The sequence below is a fragment of the Dreissena polymorpha genome, chromosome 1 (genome assembly GCF_020536995.1).
Source record: "Dreissena polymorpha isolate Duluth1 chromosome 1, UMN_Dpol_1.0, whole genome shotgun sequence".
Classification (NCBI taxonomy): domain Eukaryota; kingdom Metazoa; phylum Mollusca; class Bivalvia; order Myida; family Dreissenidae; genus Dreissena; species Dreissena polymorpha.
The window spans coordinates 132,193,810-132,208,113 of record NC_068355.1 but is presented as its reverse complement, the minus strand read 5'-3'; the positions used below and the strand labels follow the sequence as shown (position 1 = coordinate 132,208,113).

Sequence of the window (14,304 nt, the reverse complement as noted above, 5' to 3'; positions counted from 1 at the left end):
CCTTCGAGGCGCATTTGCTTCTGCAGCAAGAGGTCCAAGGATTGGCTTTTTTCTTGCTTTTTTGATTAGTTTAAAGAATATTAAAAACACAATTGATTAGTTTGTAAAAATATTTTATCAGTCTAAAAAAAAATACCTAAATCTGCAAAGTACGTCTCAAGGAACATGTTCATAGATTGGTAATAAGCCATTTTAAAATCAAATTGTAAATAAAAATTCAAAATATTTGTACATACATATAAATAGTATTAAAACAAAAAAATTCTCACTCTTGACACGAAAAATATTAAAAATATTGTTTCATTTTTTTTATTAACATTAATCGGAAAATATATAATAAAGCCTTTATTAAGTTTTTTTTGCGATATTTGGAAAATACATCTTTTATTAACATAGCGTTTATCCACAAACATTTTCCAATTGTCGCTTTATAACACAGGAAGTAATGTACAATTAATAATCATAAAACATTAAGGAAAATAAAAACAACAGTGTATCGGTTGCCCATAGCACTCCCCTGAGTATGGCCAATAGCACTCCTCACAGTATGGCATGGCCACCATGGACAGAGATCAGCCTGAGTATGGTTATGACAGAGATCAGCCTGAGTATTGTAATAACAGAGATCAGCCTGAATATGGTAATGGCAGAGATCAGCCTGTGTATGGTAATGACAGAGATCAACCTGAGTATGGTAATGACAGAGATCAGCCTGAGCATGGCAATGACAGAGATCATCATGAGTATGGTTATAACAGTAATCAGCCTGAGTATTGCACTGACAGAGATCAGCCTGAGTATGGTTAAGACAGAGATAAGCCTGAGTATGGTAATGACAGAGATCAGTCTGAGTATGGCAATGACAGAGATCAGCCTGTGTATGGTAATGGCAGAGCTCAGCCTGTGTATGGTAATGGCAGAGATCAGCCTGTGTATGGTAATGACAGAGATCAACCTGAGTATGGTAATGACAGAGATCAGCCTGAGCATGGCAATGACAGAGATCATCATGAGTATGGTTATAAGAGTAATCAGCCTGAGTATTGCACTGACAGAGATCAGCCTGAGTATGGTAATGACAGTGCTCAGCCTGAGTATGGTAATGGCATAGATCAGCCTGTGTATGGCAATGGCAAAGATCAGCCTGAGCATGGTAATGGAAGAGATCAGCCTGTGTTTGGTAATGGAAGAGATCAGTCCGTGTATGGTAATGACAAAGATCAGCCTATGTATGGTAATGACAGAGATCAGTCTGAGTACTGTAATGGCAGAGATCAGCCTGTGTATGGTAATGACAAAGATCAGTCTGAGTATGGTAATGGCAGAGATCAGCCTGTGTATAGTAATGACAAAGATCAGCCTGGTATGGTAAGGACAGAGATCAGTCTGAGTATTGTAATGGCAGAGATCAGCCTGTGTATGGTAATGACAAAGATCAGCCTGAGTAGGGCAATGGCAGAGATCAGCCTGTGTATGGTTATAACAGAGATCAGCCTGAGTATGGTAATGACAGAGATCAGCCTGATTATGGTAATGGCAGAGATCAGCCTGTGTATGGCAATGGCAGAGATCAACCTGAGTATTGTAATGACAGATCAGCCCGATTATTGTAATGACAAAGATCAGTCTGATTATGGTTATGACAGAGATTGCAATGACAGAGATCAGCCTGAATAAGGCAATGATAGAGATCAGCCTTATTGACTTCTAAATATCATTGCTTTCATAAATAAATTGTCATACCCAATGCAGACAAATACTGTTGCAAATGCAACTGTTTCATTGTTCTTATATAGTATGTACACGCTTGCAATGTTCCAATACAATCTTTTGGAAAAACAAAACACCTACATTTTAAATGAAACGCTTTTCGTGTTGAAAGTTGCAATTCCGCGACATTTTACTGCAACAGCACTGCAGCGCAGATGAAACAGCACCCATGTTTCTGTTCAGTCTGTTTTCCAGTTCTCTGACAAAACCTAAGAAACTGTAGTGTGGGTATCAAGCTACCTGGAATCGCTAGTATATTTGCAATGCCTATACCTCAGTCACAAATAGACACCGATCACCGTCCGATCAGCGGCCGACGTATTTGTCCACTAATTGGGCTGGCGACCGGCCGACGATCGCACGGAAACCGGGTCATACTTAAGTCTAACTTAAAATTTTACCCGTCGTCGGGCCCGGGAAGGAATCGAGTTGAGATCGAAACAAGATCGGACGATCAGCGCACGGGTATCGCCCGGCGATCGCCCGACATCGGATTCATTGAACGTGTATCGGCAAAAGTAAAGGTATTTCCCAGGGGCATATACATCGGCCTGCGACCGTCTGATTGCTGGAGGGCCACCGCACGATGCCCGACGGACGCCAGACGGCGTCGTTATGATACACGTAAAATGAATCCGATGTCGGGCGCACGCCAGGCGATAACCGTTCGTTGATCGTCCGATCTTTTTTCGATCTCAACTCGATTCCTTCCCGGGCCCGATGTCGGGTAAAACAGACTGTGAGATTAAAAATGAATCCGGACACCGCCCGATGCTACAAAATGACCCGATGTCCGTGCGATCATCGACCGGCGCCAGCCCGATGAAATAAAAAAGAAAACGTCGGCCGCAGATCGGATGGTGATCGGTGTCTATTTGTGACTGAGGTTTTGAACTTTGTCACTCATCGGACGGCGGACGGCTCCGACGTGTCCAGTTTTTCCGATGCCTTGAGATCGGACACATCGGCCGGCGACCGGATTATTTGTGACTGAGGCATAAATCACAGGTATACAAGGCATCTATGCACTATGCTATACGATGACATGTATGTAGAATCCGAACTATCGTGTGGTCTCAAGTAAACACGCACTTAAAAGCCAACAACTCTTTCGCTGAGTTCTGAATATCAACTTTTATTGGAAACACATGTATGCACGCTGGGTATGCGGATACTTTGATACCAGATGCACTTCGATACCAGATCACAACAAAAGTCACGCGCGAGAGGTAAGTTCATCAGTTTTTATAAAAGTTATATCATAAAGATAAGTGTTTTAGACAAGGCGAATGGTCGAGTTTATAAATGGTGTATCCTTTTCTATTGGAAAGAAAAAAATCACGGAAGAATGGTAGATTCCCCCCCCCAAAATAGAAAAATCGGTCGGAAAACAGCATAAACTGGATGAACAGTAAACATTCCAACAAAATAAAACAACTTAGAAATATTGCAATAATTTTTTTGATATTCCAGCATGTAGAGTCATCACTGTGCTTCAAATACTGAAATTTTGATAGTATTCAATGAAATATAAACGAATATAGAGCATGTATAAATAGGTGGTACGCATGAAGTTGCGAGAACTTTGATAACCGAGTTTTATCTTCTACCTGAAATGCATTTATGTATATTATGGCTATTCTAACCAAACATTTTGAAGTACGAATAAATTGGCATTGTCAAGCGCGTAATTACATACACATGTAAAATATAACCATATGTTCGTTTTCAAAAATCGTATAACTATTAATTCATATGATTAATATTATAAGTGCAAATTTTAAATAATATTCAAATGCTTATTTCTGAAATGATATATTTCAAGTGACCGAAAATAATTGTCTAAATAATCAACTTGTTTAAGTGGTAAATTGAGATTAAGAAAATTGAAAATACAACGGATCATGTAGATCAACACGACTGTGTTCAATTGAACTTATAGCAGGACTCTAGATAAGGGGAGCAAGGGGTGCAAATACACGTTTGTTCTTCATAAAATCCTTTGTCATTGGTGCTCGTTAGAATCGCATCATGAAAAAACGTTTCCACAGCTTTCGCACATGATAGGGCTATGTTTCACCTCGATGTGTTTTCTTTTTTCGGCGTTAGCTGTATACGCCAGCTTTTCACCTTATCCTGACCTTTGTTAGCGTCCAATAGAATTCAAATAAAACTTCCCGCGGCCAAGTACAGATGAATACACTTCATTGACTGCATTGGCTGATTTGATAATACTACTAGAACATTGGAAACATGTCCGCGTCTTTGTAACACTGTTTTACTGCGTGTTCAGCATGAAACAGTTTTATCTCTAATAAAAAGGGTTAATAGATAGAACAGTTTTACACTCAATCTCGACATCAATACAGTTTGTGCGTGCACCTTTTATTTTCAGAGGATTTTCAGCGCGAGAACGTTGTATACTTAAAGGCCATGTTCTCATATTTAGTACAGACTTCCATATTCCTGTCAACATGTTATATGAAAAAGTATAAATAGCAGTGGAAGCGATGCCTCACTTTAATGTATTGCATTTCAACCCGCGAGGTATAAGGGGTCAGTTCGCGGTTAGTGTGTTTGAATGTCAGAGTTTATATACAGGTCAGACCTTATGTGCTGTTCGGAGTTCGCGGTCAGTAACATAATAGTTATATAATAAAGACGCTATAGCGTGAACTAGGTGAACTGGAATTTTCTTTACCACTAGAAAGATGTGAAATAAAGATATCCAGTGATATTTTTTATGGCATGTCAATAATAGATTCTTAATGTGTTTTTAACAATACCATGATACATATTATTTTTAATTAATTAACAAGAATTATTCCATCATATTTACTAATGTATTATTGCAGCATATTGACTAATGTATTAAGTATGAGCGCGATGATTCTCGATACTGTTAATAATCGAATCAAATACACGTAGCAATGCCCGATAAACCACTCAAACAGGTTTGTTCGAAGAACGCGCGCATACATATTTAAAATATGTACGGAGACTTCGCGTGTGGCCGGTTGACTTTGGTTTTCTGTTTTATATCTATAGGTTTATGACCAGCAATATGTAATAATGTAAAATAAGCCGCGAAAACTCCGCGTAACATCCCGTACTGCGTTTGATGCAGCTAAAAACTGCACAGAAAAAGATATTAGCTATCCTTGATCTCATTCATTTAAATCTTTACCTTCCATTAACTCCAACCACAATCAACGCCGTATATCTTTTTTAAAGATATTTATTGTTCCTCCTCAGTCTTAAAGAACTGAGTGCACACTGAGCACTTTATGCATCCATCCTCGCGTGTCTTTAAATGGCGCTTCAAGTTGGCTTTCCTAGCATAACTGGCCTCACAAATTCCACACGAGAACCGCTCGCTAGCAGACAACTCCTCTTCTAAACTAATGTCTAACAACGGGCCGTCGGCGGCATTCATTAACTCCGATTCGCTCATCCTGAAATACATTTGTGTATATCGAGGGGTTAGAGCCAGAACGTAATAACGTAATCCATTTTTCAAATAGTGGAGAAAAACGCAAAAGAAGGTTTGACTAACTAAAACTTTTATTTGAATATGAATATTAGCATAATATTATGTTACAATATTAGGTAAAAGTATTGTTATGACATTATAAACATATCTTAGAATTGCATACAATATTTAATGCTTTTGTATTCAAAATAATACTTACTTCATTATGGCATAAAGGTAAAACATATATATTTTCTATGTGCCAATGTCTTAATTGCACTTGGTGCTACTTAGCATCAGAATAGTACCCTGCTTTTCCTATGTCATACAGGTCTAAGTTCCCTTAAGGCAAAACAGCCCTTTGCCATGCATCTATTTTGAGAGACTGAACGAAACATGTGCACTTAGCACAAGTTCATATTAATATTCATAATACGAGATATTATTATACAGAAGTACATCATTATTTCCTTTTGCATTCTAGATTTTAACAGGACATACACAGGTAACAATACATATATTTCAATCAGTATGGACTTTTTTGTCTCCAACCTTCACAATGGAAGAAAGTCAAGATTCAGATTTTCTATTCCACATTTGAATCTTCACTTTCTTCCACTGTATCTGGTTCTGGAAGACTGTCCCTAGTTGTCTTATCAGATGGAACATCCTTGAAATACTGGTCATATTCTGTAGGAATTATTCATCAGAGCAAAGTGATAGCAGGTATTTTTTCTTTGCTACTGTAATTGGAAGTTTGGCATCATACAAGGTTTTAAGTCACAATTTATAGAAGGTCCTTTCCTTGAGGACTTAAGTTGCACACACTGAAAACTGGTGTCATCAAAACTGCTCTTAAAAAACACACGCCCCGGATAACTTTTTTGCAGTTTTATACATGTTATTTTTGTCCATAAAACGTTTTGTCCACTTACATTTACAACGTTTAACGGTAGAACATATTTGGCTACATGCTTGATATCTAAAAAGTCATACTATTTCATCGGCACTACAACATACGGATTTCTTTTTCGTGCAACCTTCACAATTGTTTCTCACTGGCTTGGTACATATACCGATGTAAGTTTCTTTGCGCGTTCTATCAAAGCATTTACACTATCACAACTCCATCTGGGTATGTCCACTTTCTAAAAACTTTTGTTCAATAGTGTCTCTATGTTTTTACATTTCTCTTAAGCATGCATCAATGCAACAGTAACAACCCTATTTCGATTTTGACCACAACAACAGTCAGAATAAAAACAGACATTCTCTACTGTGATAGGAAGATATTTCATGTAAGTCAAAAGACAAGTTCCCTCTTCACAAGAGCCCCGTTTTCCTTCAGTTTCATTCCACAAAAACCATGTCGAACTTGCGTTTTGCAAATAATACATGTAAAAGGAAAAAACTGTAACAATTGAGCTTTCTTTTATAATAAACTTTACTCACAAGAGAACTTGGAATCGGTAAAACAACCTCTAGATCAAATGTTGCAACATGGTATGACTTGTCTTGTTTTGCACGAGACTTATCCAACTTCTTTTCATCTCTAGCTCTGTTTTTTCTTTTGATATGGTATTCAAAAGCAATTTTCAAATCGGTGGTTAGCTCGCCCGCTATCTCCTTATTTCTATACACAGCGCACGTCTGAAACTGGTCCTTCTCGGTTATATGGAATGAATAGTTAAACTCCTCACAGAAATTTGTACGATACATTGAACTTGATATGTTTTGCCTGCCCGTTTCTTTACAGTTTTCTTTGTATAATTAATACAATTTACTAATATTTAAAACAGATCGTAGAAAACGCCTTTTAGTGTCTTGGCGTGTGTAATGTGCTTCTACAGTAGGAAATGATTCTATATGATTACGAACATCTTCTTTGATTGCATCTGGGGTTTTGTTATGGGGAGTATGCTTTCCACGCCTGTCAAAGGAAGCAAATGTTCCTGAAGATAGTGATTTCAGTGCTGTATCTATCATTCTGCCACCAATAGCTAACGTCTTCTGGAAGAAAGCTTTGCAAACACATTTCGTATCTAAGTGATATACTCTGGAAATAGCTCTGCGCTTTGATGAGTGTGTTCTTACACAACTCGGCACATCCCCCGTTAATGGCAATTGTAAAATATTGAAAACAATCCCTGAATTATGTGAATATGAATGAGGTTGGATTAACATATATCCCGATCAGACTATAATATTTAATACATTGTATACCCATTGTCTGGTATAAAAAAAATAGTAACATAGGTTTTAACTCAATTCCTCATGCATAATACTAGTATGGCTACTTTGTTAAAAATTATTATAATGTGTGTATTATAAACTGGTAGGAGGGAAACTTTTGTTCTCCATTTGATGTGCGTGAACTACATTTTGAACTTGAGTAAAATACCTCCTTGTTATACCATTGGACCCTAACATGTTGACTGATTGTATTTATAAATGTAGCATTATTTGTGTTAAATTATATTTGTATGTTTCTTATTGGCTTTTGTGGTAATGTCCTTCATTAAAACATAAAAAACCCTATGTGGTAACAGTGATACATGCGTATTAATGTATAACACCCTGATGTGCGTGATGCTATTCGAGACTTAAGGTAGACGTAACTATTACTCTAAGAGAGATTGGCAGGATGTCACATGCTGAGAAACATGCTGATAATCATTCATTGCTTAAACAAGTGATCTACGTAAATTGATGCGGGGTGTTACAAAAAAAGATTATAATCATAGATAATGTTCTAAGTTCATGATGTCCTTCCGGAACAGTGCCTGCATTATGTCGAGACCCATAGTGTGTCCCACCACTCCTACCTAATTTAATTACTAGACTCATGAAAGTTGAAACGAATTTTAAATTAAAGCTTCAGTTTCGAGCTACATATGTATTTAGGTTTTACTGAAAGTTATTCAATTTTGGTGTGGTCTTATGCTGTGGGAAAGGGGGGGGGGGGCGGATTGCCCAGAGGAAACCCACCTGTCCGTTATAGTGACCACCTACCAAACTCACGTGCCCTGGGAATGGGGATTGAACCCCGGTTGCAGAAGTGAGAAGTGCATGTACCAACCACTGCGCTAACCGTAACCGGACAACCTTGTAGATAATGAATTAACATAAACCTATTTAAATTGAGATTTTGAAAATCATGTCAATGCCTTTGCTGCATAATACAACTTAATCTGGTCAACGTGTTTGCTGCATAAAACAATTAAACCAGGTCAATGTGTTCGTTGCACAATAAAACTAAGTCAGGTCAATGTGTTTGCTGCATAATACAACTAAACCAGGTCAATTTGTTCGCTGCGTTAAACAACTAAATCACGTAAATGTGTTCGCTGCATAAAATAGCTAAATCACATGAATATGATTTCTGCATATTACAACCAAATCAGGTCAATGTGTTCACTGCATAATGCAAATAAATCAGGTCAATATGTTCGCTGCATAATACAACAATCAGGTAAATATGTTCACTGCATAATGCAACTAAATCAGGTAAATGTGTTCACCGCATAATTCAACTAAATCGTGTCAAATTGTGTTTGCTGCATAATGCAACAATAAGGTCAATGTGTTCACTACATAATACAATCAGATCAATGTGTTCGCTGCATAATGCAACAAACAGGTCAATGTTTTCACTGCATTACGAAACAAACAGGTCAATGTGTTCGCTGCATATTGCAACAAACAGGACAATGTGTTCGCTGCATAATACAACTAAATCAGATCAATGTGTTTGCTGCATAATGCAATAATCGGGTTAATGTGTTCACTGCATAAAGCAACAAAATCAGTTTAATGTGTTTGGTGCATAATACAACAATCAGAACAAATTGTTTTCGCTGCATAATGCAATGTTCATGTCTATGTGCATAATATGTTCAATATGTTCACTGCATAATACAACAATCAGGCCAATGTGTTCACTGCATAATGCAACAAACATGTCAATGTGTTCAGTGCATAATACAACAATCAGGTCAATGTGTTTACTGTATAATGCATAAAACAGGTTAATGTGTTCACTACATAATACAACAATCAGGTCAATGTGTTGTTTTTCATTAAACAACTAAATCACTTGAATGTAAATTCTGCATAATTAAACACTCACTTCAATCTGTTTGAAGCAAAATGCAACTAAATCAGGTCAATGTATTCGCTGCATAATACTTCTAAATCAGGTCAATATGATCATTGCATAACACAACTAAATCAGGTGAATGTGTTTGCTTCATAATGCAACATTCAGGTCAATGCGTTGGCTGCAAAATGCAACGAAATCAGGTCAATATGTTTGCTGCATAATACAAAAATCAGATAAATGTGTTCGCTGCGTAATGCAATCAGGTTAATGTGTTGGCTGCATAATACAAAAATCAGGTCAATGTGTTATCTGTATAATGCAACACTGAGGTAAATGTGCTCACTGCTTTATACAACAATCAGGTCAGTGTCTTCTCTGCATAATAAAACTAAATCATGGCCATTTATACCTTGACAAAGAAATAAGTTTTTACAGTGATGTCAGCATTTGATTTTTCGTTCATTTGCTCTTCTTATTGATATCAGAGTTTTTCAAATTGCAGCGTTTTATCTTCCTCTGATATTGCAGGGCATAGACCTAATTTTAGTAAAAGAATACATGCCATTTACCCACAATCTATTTCATTACATTTCTATTTGATTTATTGGTTTTTTAATAACAAAAAAAATACATCTGGAGCAGTTAGGCAAAACTTCCGTGTCACACAAATATAAACAATCAATAGGAAACATCCTTAAGGGTATGGCATTTTAAAAAAGTGCTATGTTGCAGATAATATTATAACATGTATATTGCCTTTCTAAGTTTTGCGTGTCAGCATGATCGTGGCAGTCCAACTAGTGTTTTCCGGTCAAAATTAGCAATGTTTGTATGAATCCGGAGCGAAATGTACATAGGACAATTTGTTAGTGACTATCTGATATATCTGTTAAGTTTCAACTCTTATCGTGTTTAATTTGGTTGTTATTGTATCTATGAACTATGATGTACATAATAGCAATACTTAACTATCGGTCCTTCACGGTAAACATTTAAGTATGCCCTTTCGTTTACCAGATCTGCTTGCCGCTCCTCACAAGTAGTTATTTCCGTTGATCTTGATTGGAACACCAAATTGTATGTTGTACTTACAGTAATATATTAAAAGTAGACCCAATCCGAAAATTCCATAGAATATTAATTATGTTTCCTACAAAGCTTTCATACTTGCATGGATGTTGTCCTTGAACACTATCAACACACCCACTCTAACCTTACTTCATGTTGCTGTTGACGCTGACCTACATTCGGCTCAGACTAATGCAGAGTCCAATCTCTTGTTTAACCCTTTTCCACTTAGATACATATTTGTACACATTTGTAGTCTCTTACAATATAATATTTAATTAAATTCCTATCTAACAAGATGCAAGTTGTAAAGGCCTCATTTTCAACCCTTAGATACAGTCTGCGAGTTACTCGCAGTGTTAGAGTTAGAACGGTATTTTAGAACTTTTCTTTTTTCGTCAATCTCGTTGTGTGCCCCTTCAAGGCTAGTGACTAAGTACTGACTTTACAATACTGATCTATACATCGTATCTTTAAATCTGTTTCTTTTGCACAGTATGCTGTCTCATCATGTGTTTTTAAAAGTCCTTTTTTAGACAGAATTTCACTACCAACACCCTACCAGCTCACATGGAAATATGTATAATAGGTGCCCAATATACATAATTATGTATCTTTATCAAGACATGGCCGTGGGGAAAGATTCGTGCTTAATATCATTCAACATGTATTTCTATGAAGTCAGTCAAGAGCCACTTATTCAGAAAACGGATGCAATTTTTATTAATTGCTATTTCCAGCCATCCACTATTTAAGTGCTCACAGTCAACAAGGGTGTGTGTTTTACTTGTTGTTTTACTGTAGCTGTCTTATCCAGAGGTTTTGACCTAGATTCCTTTCCATACTTGTATGCAGCGAGAAAATTGATGGCAGATATAATTGCGCACATGTTCATGTTTTTTGTATGTTCATGCTATTTGCATCTTCTTCCCATGTCAACATATGTAGATTTCACGCAAACAATCTGCCTTCCATGTAAACTTAAGTAGATTTTACGCAAACAATTGAAGGCCACAATTTACTGTACATGAAATATTAATGCTAGAAATTGTTTAATCTATAAAAAACATTTTAGTTGGCAATTTTGTTATGCTCTCTTCCAAAAACACTTTTAATAATTTTACATTCAGACTGGAGGAGGATGAATGGTAGATTGTTCTCAAGTGGTTCAATTCAGAGTCATGAATGCATACTTCAACCACTAGTTAATAACTAGAAGTGTTCTCCTCAGCAAGGAAGATTTTATTCATAATGAGAAATGTTTAATTGAAACTTAAAGTGATTTTTGAAAGACACACTCAACTTAACAATACCATCATTGTGATTATATTTTTGGAAAAAGTATTTTGAGTATGAAAACCCACCAATGGTTAAAGAGGTTTGTTTTTAGAACATTCAGTTCGTACACTTTTTATACAATTTTAAGCAAGCTCCACAAGATACTTTGCAAATTATTTGTAATTGACTGACATGTATAGTTTAATCATATAGAATACATACATGTGCTGTGTTATCTCCTAGATCATCTATGGCAGTATAGTACTTGCATATTTCTGCATATAAATTTTTTATCATTTGTTTTCAATGGTTTTTATACCTCAATATAAGCAATAATTTCCTTTTGCCTTATTAAAATGGCATGAGCAAACATTTTGGTTCAAAAGTATAAAGTGGATTTTAACAAGTTTACAATTCCACTACAATTTACAGAATCATTTTTAACTTTGCTTTAATTAATTATCATTCTTCCACCACCCTTACCCATTTTATGTAGACAGAGTTAGAAATTAAAGGTTATTTTGCGACAAATCATGTGATTATACTGCAATACATTATGGAGTTATTCTGCTATCAAAATGTAAATGTTGTAGGACTTTTTTCCTTCTTTGCGTGTGGCCTGGGTCAGCCATCTCACAGTTTTGATGCAAACATTTCACAAATCTAATATATCCACACTATTTTACATAACCAGCCTCTGTAAATTGTTTGACATTTAACAGACATTTTATATTCAAAAGTACAATTCATCCGTCTGTCTGTCACAAACTTTTTAGAGCTATATCTCAGAAACTATTTAAGTTTATTAACATGAAACTTCATAGGTGTCTATATATATATCAATGAGGAGAAGGGGGATATTAATTCAACGAATTTGCTTGTTGTTAAGGAATTACAAGTATGAAACTGGTGAAACCAGTGTTGTAACGTAAGTTCGGCTAAAAAACCACACCAGTGCATTTGGCCGTCAGTAAATTTTATAGTAAAACTTGAGATCCTTTGTTTAAAAAGTCAGCATGGGGATCCAGATTTGTTTTAATGAGGAGTCACTTTAAAGATATCACAGTAAGATTTAAGCATGCACTTTTACAACGGATATACCTTGAATCAGAAAGATCATGTGACGAAAGTGAAAACACTTGAGTAATGTAGTACTGGCAGAGAGCGAGGCAAGGGCAGCAATTTGGAGTAGATTTTCGTATTCTTATCCGTTTATATGTTTAAATATTCTTTAAGATTGATTTTTTTTCCAAATAGATTAAATTGCATTTTCATGAAATGCATTTTAAATTCAAATATAGTTAATATGTATGATTTATAGGAAATCCTATGCGCATTTGACATGGCACAATTGTTATTGACACAGGTTTTAAACTTGGAAAAATTATATGGCTTACATTTCTCACATGAGAACTAAAATTCAATGTATAACTAATGTGTCTAGCCACACATCAGAAATCTCATAAACAAACATTTTAATGTTTGTCAAAAGTATTGACTATGGATCATTGAAGATACAGTTAAACCTGTCAGAATTTAGTTGCTCATATGATGTATGATTTTATTTTTCGAATGCAAAAGTGTCCAGCCAATGAAAATATTTTACTATACCTATGCATAAAAAATCATCATTTTATAATTTCTACAAGTATGTGAATATTGTTGGTAAAATTTTGAGGAGTTTGTGACTAAATTTCTCACAATTTTGAAATTTGTGGGATTTTTTTTTCAAATAAATTGAGCGTCTTACTTTTACTTCACAAAAAAGGAAAGAGAGCCCTCTGTTGTCATGGTAATTCAAGAAATTCCCAGATGTTCAGTTCAGTAAAATGTGCCTCCTTAAATATGTGATATAGGAGACGTTTGACAAACATATCATTTCTGCATTCGGCCCAGTGAAACCACATTTAAGTAGTAAAATGTTCATACATAAGTTACCACACCTGTTTACCTGGTATACATTTTGCATGATTAGCTAAATATTTTTATTGAATGTAATTTCCTCAAATAATCTTAATGAACCTGACAAAAGTTATTATAATTTAAGTGTGTTGTCGTCATGAAAACACATGTATGTATTTTTTTGTGGAAAAAGGGCATATTATGTATAAACAATCATGTTAGATTTAAAATTATATATAGCTTACGTTGTTTGTTAAGGTAATAACCAACGGTTTGTTATTCTGATGCTTGTTATTAATTCCTATTTATCGGAACTCCAAACCGTTGGCGATTACCTCACGAAGACAATTATTAATTCGCTTCTAATCAACTCATGTCCATTTTGTCTGGGTAAATCAACAAAACATGCAAAGTTTAATACTTTCATGCCATCAAAGTCGGGACCTACAAGGATTTCATTACAGTTCATGACACCGAAAGCAAACTCCGATTTTCGGTTAAGGCCAAATAAAATATAAAAGTAAAAATGTTTATCTCGACAATATTTAAATCAAAGTAAAATTTGGGCCAATTGGTATCAAAAACCTGGTCAACAGGTTAAAGGTTACGCTAAAGAACCTACCCTTATGACTAAATGTTGATCACATTTGGTAAGAATTTGTATCATCACAATATCACAACAAAGATGAAATCTAAGTAAAGTGTATTCAAA

At 35.7% G+C, this 14,304-nt stretch overlaps 1 protein-coding gene across 1 annotated transcript in view; it reads right to left on the bottom strand.

Moving 5' to 3' along the window:
• Positions 1-5,828: 5,828 nt before the first annotated feature.
• Positions 5,829-14,304, bottom strand: part of LOC127852477 (uncharacterized) — a 32,579-nt gene continuing 24,103 nt past the window's right edge. Inside the window, exon 7 of the mRNA XM_052386465.1 lies at positions 5,829-5,932. Within this exon, the coding sequence (XP_052242425.1) occupies positions 5,829-5,932 (104 nt within the window). The remainder of the gene's footprint in view (positions 5,933-14,304) is intronic.